General features: G+C 38.2%; 2 protein-coding genes across 4 annotated transcripts; both read left to right on the top strand.

Annotated features, from left to right (window-relative positions):
- The first annotated feature begins 9,037 nt into the window (after positions 1-9,037).
- On the top strand, positions 9,038-15,883 carry LOC137296348 (uncharacterized). Its single transcript, XM_067828126.1, has 6 exons — positions 9,038-9,111; positions 10,456-10,514; positions 11,703-11,728; positions 12,334-12,673; positions 14,265-14,562; positions 15,813-15,883. Exons 1-6 carry the CDS (start codon positions 9,101-9,103, stop codon positions 15,823-15,825), a joined length of 747 nt encoding a protein of 248 aa, XP_067684227.1. The 5' UTR covers positions 9,038-9,100; the 3' UTR covers positions 15,826-15,883.
- LOC137296349 (uncharacterized) lies at positions 15,817-23,824 on the top strand. 3 transcript variants are annotated; one of them, XM_067828127.1, is made up of 6 exons: positions 15,817-15,892; positions 17,795-17,970; positions 18,302-18,399; positions 20,123-20,189; positions 21,089-21,233; positions 23,166-23,824. In XM_067828127.1, exons 2-6 carry the CDS (start codon positions 17,832-17,834, stop codon positions 23,218-23,220), a joined length of 504 nt encoding a protein of 167 aa, XP_067684228.1. In that variant the 5' UTR covers positions 15,817-15,892; positions 17,795-17,831; the 3' UTR covers positions 23,221-23,824. The 3 variants fall into 3 exon arrangements, with proteins under 3 accessions (XP_067684228.1, XP_067684230.1, XP_067684229.1); XM_067828129.1 differs by having other exon boundaries at positions 21,089-21,253; XM_067828128.1 differs by having other exon boundaries at positions 15,845-15,892; positions 17,799-17,970.
- The last annotated feature ends 478 nt before the right edge of the window (positions 23,825-24,302 follow it).

Genomic DNA, 24,302 nt, shown 5'->3' with positions numbered 1-24,302 from the left:
TCTTCCATTGTGTTCTCGTCTATTAGGCATGGCTCTTCTACGATAATGACATTTCTATCTGTACAGTCTTGCCAGATAAATTGTGTGTTTCCAGTCAATTTTGCTTCCCCGTAGAAGCGTGCTATTGGTAGTAACGATCTGGCCACCATGCTTTTTCCTGCATTGGGTGGTCCGTAAAACACGAACGTGTTTTTCTTGCTTTGTGTTTTGTTTAAGACTTGATGCAAGTCCCTTACTAGATCTGATGTTTTTATGTCGTTGTGTTCCATGAGTTTATGGAATGTGTCTATCGATTTTTGTACTGATTCGTACTGCTGTTCATTTTCGTGTTCCGAGTGAGTGTTCGTGTATTCGTTTAGGAGTTGGTCATAAGTCAGACTCTGACTCCGTTGCTGCTCTAGGCTGAGTGCTTTTTGCACGAGCGTATTGTAATTGCTTTGGGCAATAATGTCAAAAAGGTGTTTTGTTTGTTTGTCGTTGAGTTTGTCATCGTTGTATAGCTGTAGAATTTGTCCTGCATGTTTGAGGTTGTGTTGCTTTATTAGATCTATCAGAAACTTTAGGCTGTTTGCACATTTTGTTGTTGTTGTTGTTGGTGATGTGTGTGTTTCCGGTTCCGGTTCCGGTTCCGTTGTGGTGTCTGGTTTGTTTTGTTTCGCTAATTCACGGAACCTGCTAGTGCATTCTACTATCTTTCTGGGTGTGGTTTGTACGTACTTTATCCAACCGTGTGGATTCTTCATTTTTTGCGTGTTTGGCCACATTTGTTTTGGGTAGATTTGTTTTATTTTATTATTATTTTTAGACAAGAAGAAGAAGACGAAAGACAAATAACAATGGGACAACACTTCATACCAGGAGACTGGCCACTACAACCAGGAATAGAACCAAGTTCGCTGGACGCAAGCAGAAACATAGTATGTGATACAACAGGAAGACCAATAGGAGACCAAATGAAAATGCAAAGCAGAATAGAAAACCCACAAATACTAAAGGCAAAAGAAACAACTGAGCTAGAGAGTGAAAGTTCGGGAGATGAGCCAACAAGAAAAAAGATACGAATATAAAAGACATTCGCGTTCGAAAAAAAAAAGCGAACAACTAAAAGAACATTCGCATTCAAGATATATATACAGTATATATAAACCAATATTTTTATCGCGAGGTGCGATACGAGTCCTATGTTAAACACATCACTCGAACCTCGAACATGTAAAATTCTGTTCGCATTTAAGATTACATACAGTATATATAAACCAATATTTTTATCGCGAGGTTCGATACGAGTCCTATGTTAAACACATCACTCGAACCTCGAACATGTAAAAATATGTTCGCATTCAAGCTCTGTCTTTCAACTATTAATAAACCAATATTTTATCATGAGATTCGATTCGAGTCCTATGTAAACACATTACACGAACCTCGAACCTATAAAAAAGGTACGAAAAAAAAAAGCTATAAGAAAACCTATATGCACATACGAGACCGAACCTCACGCATTCGAACCGCTACTTTGCTTACTCTATTATTCATTTAAACTCCCGAACATTCCATCGAAAAATTTTGATTTTGCAACATTGTATCCTCGAACAATCAACCGGTTGATTGTTCGAGGATACAATGTTGCAAAATCGTTCGAGGATACAATGTTGCAAAATCAAAATTTTTCGATGGAATGTTCGGGAGTTTAAACGAATAATAGAATAAGCAAAGTAGCGGTTCGAACACGTGGGGTTCGGTCTCGTACGTGCGTATGTAGTTTTTAGAGCTTGTGGTTTTATGGACGTTTCGAACCTATTTGTATAGGTTCGAGGTTCGTGTAATGTGTTTAACATAGGACTCGAATCGAATCTCACGATAAAATATTGGTTTATTAACAGTTGAAAGACAGAGGTTGAATGCGAATCTATTTTTATAGGTTCGGGGTTCGAGTGATGTGTTTAACATAGGGTTCGAACCGAACCTCGCAATAAAAATATTGGTTTATATATACTATATATACTATATATACTATATATACTATATATACTGTATATACTATATATACTATATATACTATATATACTATATATACTATATATACTGTATTAACTATAACTTGTAATGCGAATCTTGAATGTTCTTTTTGTTGTTAGTTTTTATTCTTGAACGCGAATGTTCTTTTCCCTTTTAGTTTTTTATCCTTGAACGCGAATGTTCTTTTCCCTGTTAGTTTTTTATTCTTGAACGCGAATGTTCTTTTACGTTCTCTGTTTTTTTCTTGTTGGTTCGTCGCTTTCCGAACTATCCGCGTTCAAGAATAAAACGGTGTTCGGTGTTTAGGATCCACCGTACCACTATCACAAAAAACATGGGAACAACTAGGACTGCAAGCAGCAGCAACGCAAGAACACTGGACAAACGACTGGGATCTGTCTAAAATATGTTCGAGGTTCGAGTGATGTGTTTAACATAGGACTCGTATCGAACCTCGCGATAAAAATATTGGTTTATATATACTGTATATATATCTTGAATGCGAATGTTCTTTTAGTTGTTCGCTTTTTTTTTCGAACGCGAATGTCTTTTATATTCGTATCTTTTTTCTTGTTGGCTCATCTCCCGAACTTTCACTCTCTAGCTCAGTTGTTTCTTTTGCCTTTAGTATTTGTGGGTTTTCTATTCTGCTTTGCATTTTTATTTGGTCTCCTATTGGTCTTCCTGTTGCATCACATACTATGTTTCTGCTTGCGTCCAGCGAACTTGGTTCTATTCCTGGTTGTAGTGGCCAGTCTCCTGGTATGAAGTGTTGTCCCATTGTTATTTGTCTTTCGTCTTCTTCTTCTTGTCTGTTGCTGTGTATTAGTTTTTCTCTGTTGTTGTGGCTTTCCATCAGGTGATATTGTATTCTTGGCATGAAGTTGGGGAATAGTGGTATGTAGTTTTGTACCATTAATTCCACTTCAGCTGTATAAGTGATTCTGGCTTGTACGAATCCGTTAACTAATTGTATGCTTTTTCCATTGTTGATGAACATTGGATATATGCTAAGTGCTGCTAGTGGAGCTTGTTCTGGGAAGTGGTAGTTTAACCCTGTTGTTGCGTGGAAGTTATCTGTGCGGTATTGTTTTCTTACTTTAGACAGATCCCAGTCGTTTGTCCAATGTTCTTGCGTTGATGCTGCTTGCAGTCCTAGTTGTTCCCATGTTTTTTGTGATAGTGGTACGTTGTTTTCTGTTTTGCATGGTTTGTGACTTCTTTCGTACGTTACCGTGTTTAGGATCCATTCTTTGCTTGGGTTCCAAAACTCGTATGAGAATCCTGTAGTTGATGGTACTGTTGTTGTTTCGTGGTCGTTGTAGATGTCGTATAGAATGGTTGGATCCATTTCTGTTCTTCCTATTTTGTTCCAGTCTATGTTTTCTTCGTCTGTTGTTACAGTGTTTTCCTCTAGCCATTGTTTTGGGAATGTTCCTCCAATCACTAGTCTGGGTAGTACGCATTCATTGAGGTCAGTTGGTAGTGGTTGTGTGAAGTTTTTGTTGTGCGATTCTCTGTTTGATACGTTTTCCATGACTCTTCCATCGTATCCACTTTGTGCTTTTTTTATGTCTTTCATTTTTGTTGATATGTTGAGTGGTGTTAGACTGTGGTCGCTGTCTACGTTCGCCAGTATTCTGAAGTCTTGTGGTATGGATACTCTTGGTTGATTTTCTGTTACTGGTGGTGCATCGAAATGTCCTTGCATTTCGTTGATTTCGAACCCGAATCTTTTGACTCTGTATTTGATTGCTCTTTGTTCGAAATATTTCATTTCTGCGATAGTCATGCTGGCTGCACATCTGTTGTATGGTATGAAGGAAAATGGTGAGAACCATTCTATTTTAATTTGGTTTAAGTTGTCTGGTTTGTAGTCTTGTGGATTTCCTTGGTAGAATTCCGCTTTGGGATCTTCCCATCCTTTTTCTGCATTTAATGTTGTTTCTACTTTGTTGTTTCCTCGTGATATTTTGACTTTTTTAGGTAGATTGTTGCAGTAGTATTCGCATGTGTTTTCAGTGTATACTGGTAGAATAATCCACATACTTTTTTCGTACGTTTCGTTGATGGTGTTGAACCTTTCGTAGTGTTCTGTTCTGTCTCTTATTGTTGTTTCTTGCCTTGCTGGCCCTGACCCAGATACGTCATCTCCTATGACGTCATCTTGTACTGTTCCTAATCCTGCTACTGTGCTGCTGCTTTGTTGTGACATGTTGTGTGTTCCTTGTTGGGTGTTTCCTGCAAGATATTTTTGCAATGTTATTCTGAAGTTCGATCTGTGGTATTGATTCCATAAATGTTGTTTTTTGGCATCTGTTTGGTATGTTAATGTTCTTTGTTTGTAGTTTAATAATTGTTGCCGTAGTCTTAAGTTTTTTTTTGTGGGTTGCATTTTGTATAGTTTTCTGAGTCTTTGATCGAAGTAGTTGGCCCATGCTTGTGTTTCGGAATTGTGAGTTGTAATTTTCTGTGGTGGTTGTTCTTTTCTTTTTTTTTGTTTTTTTTTTGTCCATGGGAGTGATTTTATGGTGCTTCCTTGTTTATGTCTTTGCATGTATCTTTGAAATTGTGCATTTGCTGCATTTCTATGTTGTTGTATTTTTTCTTGTTTTCTACGTTGTTGTTCGTGTATGCGTTGTTGTTGTATTTGTTGTTGTTTTCGTTTTTCTTGTTCTGCTTTTTCAATGTCTACTAATGTTGGTCTGCGTGGTCTTACTTTTCTAGGTCTTTTGTGCACGCCAAATACTCTTTTAGCTATTTCTATGTTCTTTTTATCTTGTTCTGTTAAGGTATCGTATGAGCTTCTTTCGACTGCACCCACTGGGTCTAATTTTTTGATCTGATGTTTGACATTGCATCGGCAGTTCAGTCCTTGTTGTCTATGTGTTTCTGTATGCAGTGCTTGGAGAGAATATTCTACCTCTGTTACATCATAGCCACCCATCTTCCATCTGGACTTGCACTGCTCTGTCAACAGCAGTCTTCACAGCTGTGATCTTTCCATAGCCAGTTGTGCTAGTTATAGTATCTATAACATTTTTCTGCTCAAGACTCTTGCTGCACATGTGCAAGGTGGGAAGTTAGTTCTAACATTCAGAAAATGAGAAATTGTTTTGGTATATTTGTCCTATTCAACTTTTTGCATAGAAAACGAAAAAGATGACTTTTATGGAACTGCGTTTTGACCCTCTAGCACTCCACCAGGAACCTTCCGCTATCATTTGAGCTGTTTTGTTTTGTTTTGTTTTTTTTATAAAAAAAGTAGCCCCGAATCACCTTTTTGCGCATTTGCAAACCATGATGTATCCACCGTTAGCCTTCCGGGGATGCAAAAGTTTATTTTCATGGAACTGTGTTTTGACCCTCTAGCACTCCATCAGGAACTTTCCGCTATCATTTGAGCTGTTTTTTTTTTTTTTTTTTTTTTTTTTTTTTTAAAAAAGTAGCTCCGATTCACCTTTTTGCGCATTTGCAACCCATGATGTATCCACCATTACCCTTCCGGGGGTGCAAAAGTTGACTTTCACGGAACTGCGTTTTGACCCTTTAGCACTCCATTAGGAACCTTCCTCTATCAAGTAATGCAGTTGTTTAGAGTAACGTCATCAAACCTGGGAGTGGAATATATTGGTAAAGGACGAATAAATAACCACGTATCTTGGGCGGGCCATAATTCATTGTGGGGGAACTAAACAAATAAAAAACACCCGTGACACCTGGTGACGAGGAGCGGTAGTCTTTTTTTGTCTTTATTGTCTGGGTTAGTTGGAGATGTTGGGGGATGTTCTATAAAAGTTTATCTGCTTTCTAGAGATTGGAACAGGAGTAATCATAGAGGCTGGAATGGTTGCCTCTCTAGAACTAAGGGGAACCCCGTTCTTAATCCTTGCAAATATGCAAATAGAACCCATGGGTACATGACATTAATATATTATAACATTTACCAGATATTTTCTTGAAAATACTAGATGATTCTACAATAAACCAATATTACACCATACTCAGTTATCTCTGAATATTGAACTACCATATGCACATTACATGTCAGTCCCGTCTTGTACACAGACAATAGTGTTAGAGAACTTACAGTGAACTCGTTCATTCAATTTCACATCCATAATTCACACTGGTACACATGCCTCTGATGGAAATGAACATCTGTATGCTTCTTTTTAACCCGGTTAACGAACACATTGCAGGCTTTTGATCTGGATTGAGACTCAATTGCATACGACATACATTAAACCCCACTTCTGGCAAGTTTCCAGATTCACATACTGACGTATACAACTGAACTCAAACAGTCATCATTTTGTCTGAACTCAGTCTAAACATTGTGGAAAATCACCTGTAAATGTGTATGAATCTTTGTCGACTCACTGGACCTGTAATCAGATTAGGTTGGGTGAAGTTGGATTTATAATCAGTTGTTGGATGTTGTTTTTACACAGACACAGGCACGACAGAGTGTATTCAGTATAGATTAGTAAACGTACATACAAAAACACTACCTTTTGACAAATCCGCGTTTAAATCCGCATAGAGTAATTAATCAATCAGGGTGTTAATTGTTAATCCCTTGATAGATCCAGACACAAGAAAAGCCCTATCGGGACCTTTGTCGGGTAATCTAAGTGGTGTTACCACTAATTATACCTGCTATAAATTCATTAAGTGAGCATCAACTGAATGATGACAAATAACGAGTAGGTTTATACCACATGACACGGATTACAATTTAGTGACACCAAGTAATTTTGACAGAATCGTCTGTGAAAACAAGGGTTGTAACTCGGAAACCAGGCAAAGCAGGAAACAAAACTATATGATAGCAGATTGTGAGAACACCGCTTTCATTTTTCTCAACAGTTGTCGCGATCTCAGGTTTGTACAAACCTGTAAATGAAAAAGTTACCCCCTGAAATGCAGATGAATTCTGCTTAGGCCCTCATATTTATAACTCATATTACGTCACGGAGACGCATCGATCTGAATTTTCGTTGGCGGCTGAGAATTGTGCACTGTTATGAAAAAAGACCGATTTAAGGTAATTAAAGATCGAAATGTGTAGTTTTAATGACGGGGTTTCATTTATAACGATGCCGATAACTGATTTACGTATTTGCACCCCCTAGAGTATATGTGATCTTTAACGGAGTCAGGTATGAAAGACGCTTATGTCAGCCTTAGACATAATTGCTGAAAACTATTACAGCCACACACGGAGCCGAACACTATGCCCAAGCATAATAAGGAACCCTTGCTAAAAGTCAATACGACGTAGAGTCGATACAGAAATCAGAGGACACGTCCGATATGTAATATAAATACTGTTGAGGATGAAATACATGTATTGATGCAGCGTTCCATGTATACAAAAGTACATTTCAAGCATTAATACATACCGTGCTTAATTGCCATGCAATGCATATGAAATGCTTCCTGTTGCGTAGATCGATGCTCATGATGTTGATCTCTGGATTCTAATTTTAGATCTAGTGCAGCGTTAAAGACAATCAAACACAAGACTTTTTTGTACTGGCAACAGAATGTGTTCTAAAATATACAGTCTAATTTTAGCTCAAAGAGGATTGTATTTATAATTCTATTGCGGTAATTTTACAATTTTTACGAACATTGTTTATCATGTAGTTTGTATTGTCTTCTACAGTCTCTCATAATTCTATAAAGGACACAGAGGGTTGCTTTACTCCCGTTACATTGTGTATATAAACTGTATATATTGTGAACCCTTATTGTCTGTCTCTCTTCATGGTACCGTGAATTCGAAGATCGAGGTTAGAACTTGATTTCAGCAACCCGTGCTTGTCACAAAAAAGGGACTATAACGGGATCGGGTGGTCAGACTCGCTGACTTCGTTGACACAATCATGTGATCATAAATCACAACTGCGTAGATCGAAGCTCATACTGTTGATCACAGGGTTGTTTGGTCAAGACTCATAGAAGAGTGCGACATTAAACAACCATCCACCCAACCAATTCACAGTAGACACAACTATTCACTAGATATTTCCACTAATGATCCACTGGAACTGTTTGTATCCACAACACTAAATACCTTCGTGCCAAACGTATACAAATGTACCAAAGACATAAATAGGCTTTAAACAGCCATTATATGTACATGTATGTTCAGCCTTGCTTTAAACATCAGTAGGGTTCTACTGACTATTTTGAACAACACATTCTTTGTCATCACTATTTGAAAGGGAGAATCTAACTGATTGTGTTATTGTTGCATAGTATTTGATCGGCGAAACGGAACTTGAAACCGTATATATTATTCTCCCGTCTTTGTATGTTTTGTTAAGTCATAAAATGATTTCAGTTTTAAGTCGCCTTTCTGAGTCAAGGGACAACAAGACAACTGTTTTCTTAACTCGGCCGTCAATCATATCAACCAAGACAAGAGTGTTTTTTAACCACTGGTGCCTACAGTTGTTTATTTAGGACTGCATGCATTATTCCCTGTAGGCATTAGTAGACTCCACCATGGTTTGTGGATGGGGCATTCAAAATATCAAATGTCCGATACATACTAAACTAATAAACTAGAATTAATGTGTAAATCATGAACGAATGAACATGGGTAAATTATTTTTGTTAATCACGAGAACATGTGTTAATTAAGTAAATTGTGAACCATGTCTAGTGTTATATGAAAACTTGGTTACATGCCTGACTATTGCCATAATACTTCTATTAATATAGTATGTTTCAATGCGATATATATATGTGTCAGTAAATAATGTAACACCTTTCTATACATTTTTCTGTTCGCCCCAAGTGACTAGGAATGCGATCCTTTTGACTTTTTGTTACGGCCCATTTGATTTTCACCTCGGCCTTTTGACTATTTCCGTCAACCCCTTTGACTTGACACTTCTCGGCCCCTTTGTCCTTCTGTCCAGTTGACTAGTTCCCTAATCGATTACTTACCTCCCCTTACCCGGAAGTCTTTGTCGCGCAGGTGCCCGTGATAGTTGTGATTGACTACAAGAATTATCAGGTTGACAGCTTTCACAACTGGAGATGATTTCAGATAACTGACAAGATGAGTTTCGGGTAAACTTTGGAAAACCTTGTGTTTGTTATTTGTTTATGATATCTTTCGTTTGCTTTTTTCCTTTAACACTGAATTAAATTATATCATGGCGTGATAAGCAGGGTGCTCATGTTCGAGGAACACTGCTGTTATCACATGTTAGATCTCCGTGTTCTGTTGGTTGGCTTTTCCCAATATCTTCATTTACCTGTTTCGACACTGTAACAGTGGTTTTACTCAGAATAGCATGGCGCTTTGGCAATAATCCTGAACTTGAAAAATAGTTAAATACAAGACTGACCAGACTTGTAGACTAGATGTCACCAAACCATAGTGAAATTGTTGTGTTATTAAAAATGGAGGAGGGAAATGTGTTCTTAGTCATTCATAAAAGCCTAGGCCCGGTCACGTCTAATTCAATACTCTCTGCAGTGACTTTGAATGGGTGGTTACATTTCAGAATATTTTGTAGCTACATGATAATGGTATAGGGAAGAATGTGAATGATCATGGTAATTTATCATGGTCTTATTAGGCCCCAGTCCATCAGTATTGGGATCATTGAACACAGCACAACATTTAGCTAAGGAAGACAAATCTTGAAAGTTGCATGCATGAATATTATTATAGTTCAGCTAGCTAAATGTCGTGTTCCTGCCAAGGCAGGAACTAGGATATGTTAAAGAATTACTAAGTTTAGATATTTGCCATTTCAAACCTTATATCATTCTAACACATCAATGTACTTGACCAATTAATATTGTTTGTATCAATGGTCTTTAGATAATTTAATGTGATAATGTTAACTCTGATTTGCTAAAGGCGGAATGTAGCGTGAGTGTAAATGCTGACATTGTAAACGATGTGCAATGCAGCATACATCAGTATCTTAGTCCCTTTCAGAAAGAAGACTTGAGCATGACAGAAGTCAGTGAATAAATCACAATGAGCTTAGAACCAAAGCTAGAGATTGAAGCAAAGTCCATTGCTGGGGAACAATTTTATTTTAGTTGCACAGGAAAGGTTCCTGATGTAATTTGAGAACTGGTTTGTCAGCATTTGCTTGGATGGACACAGATTGTGCAAACCTTGAAACCTAGACTGTAACAAACATCCAGAGCAGTGAAGCTGTTCTTATCAACCGATCTTTGATTGCTTTGGATTCCAAACTATGTCCTCAAAATATCACATCTTATATATCTGCGTTATGTTTTCTTGAAGATTTTCTTTGCTTTGGGGCAAGATAAAAACCAGCTGACTGTGGCACTGGACAGATAAAATGACTGTGCATCTGATTTAATAATCTAATATTTGTGAACTTGTGTTTGAGGTAATTGCATTGTCTGTTGTTGTTTTTTTTTCAGTTCTGCAATTCGTTTTGAGTTGGATGCAAGCGACAAACCTCTTGTCTTTTGGCAGCTTGGTATGTGACACTATTGTCTTTGATGTATTTCTTTCCATTTTGTCATTGCTTGAGTACAGTGTACTCTGTCAACACCAGCATCATAAAAATGCTGGTTTTGACAGAGTTCCAGGAAAGGCAGGTTGGTTATGTTGCCAGCGCACACAGAAAGTTCACTGTTGTATAGTACGTTTTTTGGTGAGGGTCAGCTCACATCTTCCTCGTTTTGCTTTCCGAGACATTTTGACAATACTGACTATTACACTATGGACATTATACGATTTTACCTTAAATACATGGATTAAAAAACACTTTAACAAAAGGATATTGAAAATCATGGAGTACTTAACAACTAGTATGAACTTAAATCACTATTTTTACAGTTAAAAGATATGTATTTCAATTAGTTGTTGTGTGTGCGAAAATTGAGAAACATTGAACTCAAGACCTGCATGTCCCATTCAATACAGAAGTCAGGATAGAATGGCTATAAATCTAAAAGTAGATGTGACAAATATCAATAAAGTTATTCATTTCCAACCTTGTTCGTGAATTCAAGAAAACTGAGCTGTTCCCCATGGCGGGAAGCAGGCATTTTGTTTCGAGTCTGACTAGCCAATATCAAATTGCTTATTTTGATCACGTGTTATGGTTTCAGGAGTATTTGTTGTTTTTAGAACCATGGTTTCATAATATGCTATATTTCATCAATGCTTGCATATTCAAACGTATAATTAAATGGTGCCCTAAATAATATAATTATCTGTGCTATAACTGTGATTACACAACCTGAACAAGAAGAAAACGACTGCTCCCTCGACGAGCTATAGATAGACTTCCTGTATTACAACTCAGTTGGAGTGAAGGGGCACCAGGTTGTCAGAATATTACTGACCGACGTGCTACACCATCCATGTGAGAGTCTTATGGCAAGGCGTGTGCAGCTTTGCGAAGAATGAATTTTATTGTTATGCACTGCACGTGTTCTAGCCTACATCTGCTCTCCTGTTCACAAACCAAATGGGTTTGCTCATAGTCATGCACCGCCTACTTCTCTTACATGCATTCTCTATGCCGGTCCAACTTATCCTTGTTTGCCAGTAGTATACTGCTCTCTGTTAATGTCATTAATGCTAGTTACCATTGCAATTAGTAATATAATCTCTCATATTATTGTACCATAATAATGGAGACATTTTTTTATTGCAGCAAAGGAGAAAAAGAGCTCAAGGAAGGTAAGGTATCAGGTATTTAGGGTATGCATTTTGCATAAGTGTGCACAAAACATTTGTCTCTCTTCTGCCAATCTTAAAAAGTTAGGGTTTGTTTTGCATATTAACTTTGGTTCCAATTCAGAATTAGTAGTATTCTCATTTCCAAGGAACACATTTGAAAGTACTCTGTCATGACCCACTTTTTGATGTAACCTTTTAATGCAAACTTTTTGATGTAACCTCTAATGCAAACCTTTTGGTGTTACCACTAATAAAAATCAGGTGTAAATTTACACTGAAGTGGTCACAATATAATATGATGTAAATAACCAACCTATCTTGTACCTACCAGTATTCTTTTTATGAGATGCAATACCGTTAATCATGGAATTATTGTAGCCAAAAATTATTGCAAGTATGGATACCTCTCCTAAAGTATTTCATGGAGTTAATGAAGTGGCTTTCCCTTTAAAAATGTATGAAATAATTCTCCTTTAAGTTGGTGCTATAGTAATGAGTGATAGTAGTTTGACTGAATAATACATGAGTTGTTGTCACAAGTTATACTTCATCTGCTTGTCTTGATATTTGGTGTTACGAACTGACTTTGATGACTTTCTTTTCAGTTTGATTATAAAAGCAGAAATCAAAGATTTCCACCAAGGCGAATGCACTTTGAGGAATACTGTGAAGAATGCCGTTTCAATACATCTCACAGGCATTCCCCTAAACATCATCCGAGAACAAACTTTGTGAAGAAAAACATTACAGACATCCGAAGTAAATATCACAGCAATTGCAACGACCGAAGTGAGAAGCCTTTCGTGAACAATGTGATCAACCGTTGCACACCTCAAAGGAGAAACACCAACTCCATCACACTGACAGACTTACAGCTGAACACGTTGTTGGATGCAGTGCGGAACATGTCCCCTAGCAGTCAAAGCACCATTAGGTTCAAGCTTGGTGAGATTCACTTTACTGTTGTCTGATAAATCTTCAATGGCCACGTGTTTCAAGTGAGACCCAGTAAACCATGCTGACAGTAAGGGCCACGGGGTGGTGGGGTAGCGAAGTGGTGAAAGCGTTCACCCCTCATACTGAAGGCCTGAGTTCTAAAATCGGGGTAAGGATTCTCTTTTTCACTGACTATAAGGAGCACAGATAATGGATGAGCCTGGGTGATTGTGTGTAATTACAACCCAGTGATGTGGATTGTTGCTCTTGCTGTCAATCACCAGTTTCTCAGTCTTCGAATTGATTGTTTCTTAGGTCGACATCTATTCCCAATCCCTCCAATTTTTATGCCAGCATTTTGTTACCTGCTGTTGTCTGCTGGTGTTAAATGACAAGTTGTTGGGTTTTGTTGTTGTTGTTGTTGTTGTTGTTGGGAATTGATTTAGCATGGAAAGAACCAGAGAGGAAATGATCTTGGATGGGGCTGTGGAGGAGGGGAATTGACTCAGGTAGTGACTGAGGAGGAGTTGTCCAGGGTCCAGGGAGCACTTGCTAGGGGGAGTTGTCCAGCGAGCACTTGCTAGGGGGAGTTGTCCAGGGTCCAGGGAGCACTTGCCAGGGGGGTTGTCCAGGGAGCACTTGCCAGGGGGAGTTGTCCAGGGAGCACTTGCCAGGGGGAGTTGTCCAGGGTCCAGGGAGCACTTGCCAGGGGAGTTGTCCAGGGTTCAGGGAGCACTTGCCAGGGGGAGTTGTCCAGGGAGCATTTGCCAGGGGGAGTTGTCAAGGGTCCAGGGAGCACTTGCCAGGGAGAGTTGTCCAGGGTCCAGGGAGCACTTGCCAGGGGAGTTGTCCAGGGTTCAGGGAGCACTTGCCAGGGGGAGTTGTCCAGGGAGCATTTGCAAGAGGGAGTTGTCCAGGGTCCAGGGAGCACTTGCCAGGGAGAGTTGTCCAGGGTCCAGGGAGCACTTGCCAGGGGAGTTGTCCAGGGTTCAGGGAGCACTTGCCAGGGAGAGTTGTCCAGGGTCCAGGGAGCACTTGCCATTGATAGATTTTTGTTTGAAGTTTGTAGAGAAGAGGAGTTCATGTTTGATAAGGTTCCATGTATCCTTTGCATGTATTGAGAGATGTTGAAATGAGTATTGAGTGGTTTCAATTTGACTGCATGCACGGTTGTTCATGCCTTCAACCTTCAGTTTTATTGGCCCTAAATCTCGTTCCCAGTCTCCTGACCATACAAATGTTGCTGTAATTGAGACTAGAACCAAGTCATTGTTGACACTGATGATTGATCAGTGTTGTGTTGTGCCACCTTCCATATGGTACATATATTTGGTATCAGAGTCTGAATATTGGACTGACCTTGATTTCTGTGAAAGAGTTCTTTGTTTTTTTCCAAGGAATTAATTGTACTAGTATCTGCAGAATTGAACAGGAAACTTGAAATCTCTTCTGCAGGAAGTATTCTTTTGTGTATCAGATATTTTATTCATTAGAATAAATAATTCATTTACCAAACAGTCAGCCATGAGTCAGTTGAGGCAAAGAAGTGTGTAACCATGGTTACATCAGTGATGTATCATTTTATTTTTACCATTTCCAGATGGAAAACTGAATGAAATTCAAGTTAACTCAAACAGTGACAAAGACTCCCAACAAGGTGAATCATCCCCAAATACCAAGCAGAGTCAAGCCACAGTTTCTGAGAAGACATACGACCTTGACCCTGCTGCTATGGGTAAAGAGATTGTACCAGTTCTGCGACCCCTGGATCTTGAGCGTCCTCGGGGGGTAGACCGAAGTGGGATGTTTGATGGTGGAAGCCTGTCTCCGATAGTGGATGAGCTTGAATCTTCTTCAGATGATAAGCGCTTAAGTAGCACCGCGGATCAAGATGAGAGGTGAGATAATGATGTATATTCAACATTTGGCTGTGGGTTTATTGATAGATTTTATATTCATCTCTTGTTCTAGGATTTTTTAAATTTATTATCTAATATTTAAAACATTTATAGATGTGTTTATTGCATTAATAGTGCATATAGTTATATTATTCATGATTTGTAATTAGTGGATTTGAGATGAAAGTTCAAGGTAACTTGTTGATGTTTACAAGAAATTCAAAACTTACACTGCTTGCTGATGTGAATTATTCGGCATTGTTGAAGTGTTCGTGCTAGAAAAGAGCTTGCTTGGATACAGTCAGCTTTTTAGCTGCATAGAAATTTTCCAGGTTGAATTTATGAGTTATTTTAGTTTAAGAAAAGCTATTTTACCGCACATTCAAGACAGTCATAGTTCCCTGTATCTGTTGTGTCATATGCAGTCTTTCACACTTCCATCTGCCAGTAACTATTTTTTTTATTTTGAATACCAATACTCATAAGTAATCTATTTCATCTAATTTATTTCTATGCTATTTTCTTGTCCCCAGATATGAAATAGAGTAATAGAGTTTATTCTAACCATGTTGTTTTGTGTACATCTGTGCTTTTGTCCTCTCTTACTTGTTTAATGTACATCAGTTTTTTTCTGCAATAAAAGTCAGATCACAGGCTAACATGTACACAATAACTAAAGACATATGAGTCAATGCCAGATGTAGTTTCCAGATCTTCCTTTCCAGGTATGTTCATGTTTAGTTTGAACTGACAAACCCATTGGTATTTAATCATGATGCTCTTTTGAATATCTCTAATTATTGCGCACTTACTGTTCATGAAATCTGTGTAACAAAGGACTTTCATAAATTGGCATTAATTAATGTTAAAGTAATAACTGTTTTCGCGATTTTGCTAATAACGGTATATTTTGGTACAAGGAAAATCGATTAATGCATCATCTTTGACTATCAGGTGCCAAAGAGGTGCTTTGAATGCTAGATTTAAATGGGAATTGTGTACGATTTGTTCATGCTTCTGTAGGCTGTTGTGGGGTAGGACAGTGGTGATTCAGGCACTCACTTGTCACTGAAAACAGGTTTGATTCCACACATTATCTCCAACATGATGTCCTTTGATTATCTCACACCATCTTCCCATTCAGTCAAAATGCAACATTTTGAAGCAAGCAATATGAGAGAGGACAGTAGCATTGTTTTGTGTTGTTTGTGGCCAATCGTTATGTGCTTATCCATGTCTTCCTCCGACAGCAGTGCCACCTAGCAGGTCCATGAGGAACTACTGTAGCTGTTGTAGAAACAGCTGACGATGTGACCAGCAGCCATCACAGGTACCCAATATCCCCTAATCCCAGCCCCTGTTAAATATTGTACTTGTGTATGTCTTGAGAGTTAAGAAATATTATTGGTACATAGATTGCTTGATAGGCAAGCAGCTTTATTAGGATGTTTTTCACTAATGACGTGTTATGACATTTGTTGCAAAATCTGAGTGACTAAACAGAAGAAAAAACATGGGGTTTTTAAACTATGCATGTGTGTTTTGATGTAAGAATGACTTCAGAATGCTTCACATTGATAGCCTAAGTGTTGAATGAACCTTCTGCAAGTGCCAAAGGACATTACTCTGCACTCATTATACGATTCAGCTTGAATGTCATATATGATCATGTTTGAACTGAGATCTTGTGTCACACGTTTTACAATTGAAATATATGTACTATATGTTTTTATTAGATGTTGTTAATCTGGTACTGGTGTGTAAATAATATTTTTTTCATAGATCTCGCTTGTATAGTTTTTATTACAAATGTTTTTTGTTTTATGATTGTTTGTACTCTAATTTTGAAGAAAGTTAATACTTTTGTGTTGTGGAATGAGAAAACAATTCCTTTAGCATAGTTAGTTGACCATAATTGTTTTGTGGCCATCTACATCCCCCATTGCATGTTTAGAGTGAACCGGGGCATATAGTACTAGGTTCCTTCTATCCATATGTACATATGTATGGATTGGGATGTCTTAAGGTACCTTGGTTTATCACAGTAAAACAAAGATTTCAATCAGGTTTGGTAAACAGGACCTTCGTCTCAAGGTCACAAGTGGACATTTGCTTTTTACCTTGTCAGCGAGATATCTCAAGAACCATTCACCGGATTTTCTTCATATTCAACAGCAAGCTTTCTCTAGGGAAGGTGCAGGGCCCAGTTGATTTTGGTGACCTTTAGGTCAAGGTCAAGGCGACTGTGTATTTTAGGGGTTTCATGCACTGATCAGGGTCTCAGTGACTCTTCAAAATATTTTTGTGTTTGAACAACTACAGTGCAAGATGTCAAGAAGGTTTGAGAGAAATGTTCTTATTCACATTTTACTTCATTAACACCCTGCACTCCTACAATAATATTACAGAGTCCAGGTCCAACTAGGGGCAATCCAACTGGAAACAAATACCATACATACTAAAATAAAAACCTTCTCCAATAAAACTACCACAACAAAACTGTTTAAAGACAGTAACAACTGTACCTACTACAGGTAAAGAAAAAATGACATTGTTTCATTATCATAATAAATGAAGATAATGCTACAATGGAGAAATGGTAATTGCTTTGACAGCTAATCTAGAACGCCTGCTCGAGAAGGAAGGGTAACCAAGTGATTGAAGTGTCTGTCCCTGAACCAGGTTCAATCCCTACATGGGTTTTCCGAGGATTATCGTCATTATTGGTGCCTGTTATAGCCTAAATGTTCCAAAAAGTATCATACTGTAATAACAGATTTAAGATTTTGTGTTGAACTTTCAACTTTTCACATACCATGAAGTCACTGTTGTTGCATGTCAATTTGAATTTTTCTTTTAAACTCAGCTTAGATATCTTATAGTGACAAGTTTTCACTCTAATGCAAAATTATAGTTGATGTTATTGATGTTAAGGAAAATTCTTTTGTCTAGAAAGCATTATTAACAGTGCTCTTCTTCATTGATGCCCAGGGCCCCTTTCCTCAAAGTGTTCGTAGCGCTAAGATGATCGTAACTACCATACTTTAACTTAGACTTACGACTTTTGTAGCTCTGCGATCACTTTTAGGGACGTGGCCCTGGTATTGATGTTAAGGAAAATTCTTTTGTCTAGAGAACAACTTACCATCACACTGTTATCAGGAGATTTATCGATTGAATGCATCTTGAAGTACAATGCACAGTTGGTGCAGCAGTTTCTGTACACTTACAGCAAGTCCACAGCTCCACATCCAACAGAATCAGTCAAGATGGCTACAATCCCTTCTGCAACAGTCTCCATGTCCAACTGGAGTGACCCCTCCTTCAGCATTGACTTACCTCCCCTTGTACCACAACAACATCTCACGTTGGCCGAGAAGAAGAAACCACAGTGGGCACGCGAGAGAGGTTAGTTTACTCGGTTGTCATGGTTGCATGAAACTAAACAAAAAGAATTAATGACAGGGTACTTCTAACATCAAAACTCTCATAGTAACTCTCATAGTGCTTCATGAAGTATATTTTAGAATGATGCATTCATGACAAGTAGGACATCTAAGATGAAGAACAGGAGCAATCAGTACTCAAGTGACAGGGTACAACTTCTTGTTGTGCAACTCAAAAGAAATTAATGAACACATTTTTCTTTTTCATTTGCAAGGTTTTCTTAACAGATCAGTGATGTGTATTTGTTGGTTCAAGAACTTTTCTTTAATGTAACTGCTGTTTATTGTACCAGCGGAGTTTGATTCCTGCTATGATCCCTGGGGTCGGCGGAGTAGAAGCAAGACCAGACAATCCATGAGTCGAGCTGGCAGCATCTTGACAGATTATCCAGTGAGTGAATAATGTTTCTTTCTGTACCTTTCATTAAGGTCACATGCAACATAAAACACAGCTTTGCAGATTCTGATACCTTTCGGTATGCACTTACCAAAACAAATCATCAAAATTGCCAATTCAACCTATAAAGTTGAAAAAAATGCAATGAAAAAAAAGCCCGTGAAATCTGAGTTCAAACGATTCATAAATTGTAACATAAATAAAACTTGTTGATTGGGGTAAGCAGCCTCTGTCACAGAGAAAGCTCTATGTCTGGTTTATTGACACCTATATGTCTGCCTGCCTGTCTACTAAAGACAATATTCAATACACAGCTTCAGTCATTGACCACATGAAATTTGAACTTAACACCTATCAGGCTATGTGCCATACACAAAATGTATTGATTTGTGACTCGTGCACCCAAGTCCTGTCTCTGCTACATTATGTAGTTAGGCAGGTGTGATACTTGTACACATGGCATGTTTTTATGTCTGTGGGTTGCTAACAAACTACATCCATTTTGTTCGGATGACTGAATCTGACGGAAACTGGTGCAAACTTTTGTCGGTTTCAAGTCCTGCTTTGTACTTGGACGAATGGCAGATTCCAACCAAGCAGTAGTTCACCATCTCTACTGAGATGTTTTTTGATTGGATTGAACGCAAATTCAGAGAACATGTATTTACAAAACCCAACATCTCTGTATACATTCCTTATGGATAACAACTTCCTCTGGTGTATATTTTTTCTGTTTGACAACAGCATATAAATCCATAGTGAAACGAAACATCAAGTACAATAAAAGAAGTTGTTATTCGTGAAGAATCTTACTTTCTTGTTATTTGCCATACTTCTAAAATGCCCATCAAACATGTCATCTTTCTGTACACACAATGAGCACTCAGCGTATCAGCAAATGAACCAGCCAATGAGAAGTCATTGTTACACTTGAGTGAGTCTCCCGAGGGCTTTGTTTCGAGGGAAGTAAGGCCAAGTACAAATTATTGCACTTCTAAATCGCGATTGTACACTTATAATTTTGTTTATTTGTTTTATTACAAGCAGAAATTTATATCGTATGTCACGAATAAGTGATAACTGTGTTTTAATTATGTTTGATTTATTGGTTGCATGTGACCTTTAAGTTAACCCCCCACAGTTGATCTGGAGAAAATCTTCCTTAGGAAAGTGTGTGTCGGAGAGTTGCCTGCAGTTGATGCATGTTTTGAGTTGCATTACTTGCTGCAGATTATGGATGTTGTAAGTTGTGTTATTCCCTTTTCCTTTGATGTTGTAAGTTGTGTTATTCTCTTACAGGTATGGATGCTATAAGTTGTGTTATTCCCCACATGTGATTCCAGATATAAGTTGTGTTAATCCCCACGTGTGATTTCAGATATAAATTGTGTTATTCCCCACATGTGATTCCTGATATGAATTGTGTTATGTCCCACATGTGATTCCTGATATGAACTGTGTTATTCCCTGCATGTGATTTCTGATATAAGTTGTGTTATTCCCCACATGTGATTTCTGATATAAATTGTGTTATTCCCCACAGGTGGTTCCTGATATAAGTTGTGTTATTCCCTGCAGTTGATTCCTGATATACATTGTGTTATTCCCTGCAGGTGATTCCTTATATAAGTTGTGTATTCCCCACAGATGATTCCTGATATAAATTGTGTTATTCCCTGCAGTTGATTCCTAATATAAATTAAGTTATTCCCTGCAGGTGATGGAGGATGAGAAGAAGCTGCTGCAGAAGATACAGGAGAGATCCAAGTGGCTGGCAGAGCTTGGTTAGTTATTTTGTCTTGATTGGCTTCCAAGCATTGGGGTAGTGTAGTGGTTAAAGCATTTACACATCATGCCTTCGGTCTGAGTTCAAATCTCTCTATGGTGTCCCAGCTATGCAATTGCTGGTGTTAAGAGTGGCCCAAAACTATACTCACTCACCCTCATTTGAGGCTGTTTTGTTAAAGCATGGCAAGGAGAGTAATAATGGAATAAAATCTCTCCTGCTATTCTTGACATTGTCAGAGAACCTGCCTTGGGCATAGCACCAGTTTAGCAGAGTTAGATGAATGCAAAAAGACATTTCATAACAGTATTTTATCCGACATTTTTCCAGTATTGTTCAGTTTTATGAAGTTGTTTCAATTTAGTGTATTTGCTTTGCTTCAGGGGTTCAAAATTCTTTTTAAAAGCCACTTGCCACACAAGACAAGTGACTGTCAGGAGAAACATATCCTGACGAATTTTTCATTTTACCTAATTATCATGACTCAGTCATAATGATGTAATTATGAAAGAATACATTAACATGGTATGTGTTCTAAATGTTTAGTTCATTGAGAAGTGATAAATAGCAAAGAAAGATAACCCTGCTTAATTATGAATGTGAAATTTGATAGCTACATTTTGATCAGATATGACATCAAATCCAAGTTTTCTTTTAGCTTTTTGTTTTCAAGCTATTAGCAGAAATTATCTAGTAGTCCATGGACAAGTAAGATACCATTATTTGATTGCCCAAAATGAAAACTGACTGGTCTCGGGCATCGGACAGTGGGATTTTTTAACCTCTGTTGCTTCAACCTCTGTTTCTTATTCAGATTCTCTTGTTTGGTGCAACATTGGTTAGTAAATGCAGTATTTAAAGTGATTTTTACAGACAAGTTTCCTTTTTGTATTACAGAGAAGCAGCGAGAAGAACAGCGACTTCAGAGGTTTGAACGACTGCAAGCTGACAGGAAAGCTGTTCAGAACTCCTTTATCGACAAATTCTCTCAGGACCGAAAGCCTGTCCCTCTACCATCTCAGATTAACATTCAGAAAGATAGGTTGGTGTTTGAAAACCAATGTAAGTGAGACTGTTCAGTGTGAATCTGGTGGTGGATTTGTGAAGTGTAGATGGGCACCAGGTTTGTGAACCTCCAAGAAACAAACTAATATCATTGAACTGGTGTGTGATCATGACTACTTGCAGGAACTTACGCAGGAGTACTGATTTCTCCACTTCTTCATCTTAGACAATGTTGAATGTCACCACGAGTTTGCCACCCACGAGTATGCTCGTAGTATCATGTCTGGCCCTGTTTGCCACATGAGTATGCTCGTAGTATCATGTCTGGCCCAGTTTGCCACATGAGTATGCTCGTAGTATCATGTCTGGCCCAGTTTGCCACCCACGAGTATGCTCGTAGTATGAAGTCTGGCCCAGTTTGCCACCCACGAGTATGCTCGTAGTATCATGTCTGGCTCAGTTTGCCACAACGAGTATGCTTGTATCATGTCTGGCCCAGTTTGCCACCACGAGTACGAGCAATTGTCTTTTGGTGGTAAAGCCAGGAGCCGTTTATTTCTTGTGCTCATTTGTCAACATCATAATGTAATGTAAAACTTGTTTTGAAATACCAATGTTGCCACAGTGACAAAACCTGTAGTAGCAGATTCAACCAGTATTGATACTATAAACATGCTCATGAGGGGCAGTCAACATGTTAAACACACAAGGTATTGGGACTGTTTAGTTTCAGCATAACCTGATCCTAAGGGTTCTAACATGTTCCTTGCAGGCTCCATGTGTTCTTGTTGTATTTCTTTGTGCATTGACCTTGTGCACTTCTTTATTACTTTGACCATGTGCAGTTCTTTAATGCTTTGACCTTATGCAGTTCTTTAATACTTTGGCCCTGAGCAGTACTTTACTGCTTTATCCTTTTGGGGTTCTTTAATACTTTGGTCTTGTGGAGATCTTTCATGCTTTAGCCTGGTGTAGCCCAGATAGTATGCCGCTTCAAGTTCTTCATACTTGTATGGTTAATGCCCAGAGACAACTGTTTTGAGTGCTGCAGATTCAATGTGGAGGGTCAGATCCCTTAAGGTGCTGGAATCACACAAATCTTTTCATAAGATTATTGCCATATGAGCATGGCCAGTGCGAACATGTTCAGGTTTGGTTATATGACACACACCTCTTTGTATATACATATTTTTATTTCCCCGACTTCTAATGCCGTTCAGTATCTTACTGCAAAACTTGGCAGATATGTAGGGAAACCCTAAAGTGGTGCCTTTTGTTACTTGCAGGATTTTGTGATTTATCATTTTCCCAGTTTCCATGGAAATGATTCTGACTTAGTGTCAAAATGGAGGGATGGGCTTCGTTTCCGGAGCACTACTCGAAAACTATTCAATATCTTACAGCCAAACTTGGCAGATATTTGAGGCAGACCACAAAGTGGTGTCTTTTGCTATTTACAATGTTTTGACTTTTTTATTTTTCCTGGTTTCCATGGAAACAATTCAGAATTAATCTCAAAATGGAGGGATAGGCATCGTTTCCAGAGCACAACTCGAAAATCATTTCATATCTTTCAGCAGATCTTGGCAGATATATTAGACAGATCTTGAAGTGGTGCCTTTTGCTGTATGGCATTTATATTTTTCATGACTTCCATGGAAACGATTCAAACTTAATCTAAGAAAACATCATGTAACTGTCAGATGATTTGTCCTTGCAAATATGTGGTGGCCGGGGGCTCTGTCATCTTCTGATGATTTTTTTTCAGTTATATATTGTTGACATGTGTGGAACTTTGGCTGATAAAAGACTTGAGATGTAATATAACTCCCTGTATTTCAACCCCAAAATTTAAAAAAGAAATAATTAAAAGTACAATCTAAAATTGTCTCTCTCTATATATAGCAGCAGGTAACCATCATGTCATATATACTGACACACCTGTCAACTCATTTGTTTTTTGTTTCAGATCTGTTGTAACTACTATGCCAGCAAGACCCATCAACAGAAAACTTCCAAGGTGACCCAATTCTATGCATGATGACTCCAACATGGTGCCAAGCACATGTAGCGGAGCTTGGCGCCACCTCACAGCCAACATCACTCTCAGCTTGATCACTTCTTTGTTCCCGATGATGAAACCATTTGATCTTGGATCTGAAGGTGAATGGTTTGAATACCATCACAAGTTTCCTGAGTGTTCCCCACAGGGAATCAACTCAATCAGGACTCTATGCCTCCAAATTAAATTGTTATCCCCCTGGCATGTAATGCATGGGGATATAGTCGACGCCTCATCCGTCAGTAATCATTTTGTTTCCAGAGCATAACTCAGAAACTGTTCAATATATTTAGACCAAACTTTGATGGATATAGTAATCTCAGCCTATGGTTGTGCCTTTTGCTATTTACAAAATGCGATTTTTGGCATTTATATTTTATTTGTTTTTCCATGGAACATTTTGGTGTTAGTCTTATGGTGGTCTGGGCTTCGTTTCCGGAGCAGAACTCAAAAACCGTTCAATATTTTTCTGCAGAACTTGGTAGATATATCAATCTGTACCTATAGTGGTGCCTTTTGCTATGTACTGGATCTTGTGATTTATTATTTTCTCTGTTTCCATGAAAATGTTTGGGACCTAGTCTGAAAAGTGAGAGGTGTGTTTCATTTCCAGAGCAGAACTCAAAAACTTCTTAATATCTGTCAGTAAAACTTTCTAGATATGTGTGGCAGATCCCAAAGTGGCGCCTTTTGCTCTCTACAGGTTTTTGTGATTTTTTATTTTCTTGGTTTCCATGGAAACGTTTTGGACTTAGTCTCAAAATGGAGGGGTGGGCTTTGTTCCCAGAGCACAACTCGAAAACCGTTTCATATCTTTCAACAGATCTTGACAGATATATGAAATTGTGACTTTGCTGGTTACAGATGTATGACATTTATAATTTTCATGAATTCCATGGAAACAAGTCAAACTTAGTTTAAAAACACAATGAGTAACTCTTAGATTATTTGTCCTTTCAAACATGTAGGGACCAGGGGGATATGCCATTTTCTAATGACTCTTGTTAAATGTAAATGTCCAGTTTCTGAAAGTACCAGTTGAAA

The sequence above is a fragment of the Haliotis asinina genome, chromosome 9, assembly GCF_037392515.1.
Source record: "Haliotis asinina isolate JCU_RB_2024 chromosome 9, JCU_Hal_asi_v2, whole genome shotgun sequence".
NCBI lineage: Eukaryota > Metazoa > Mollusca > Gastropoda > Lepetellida > Haliotidae > Haliotis > Haliotis asinina.
This window is presented reverse-complemented; position numbering and strand designations above follow the sequence as displayed.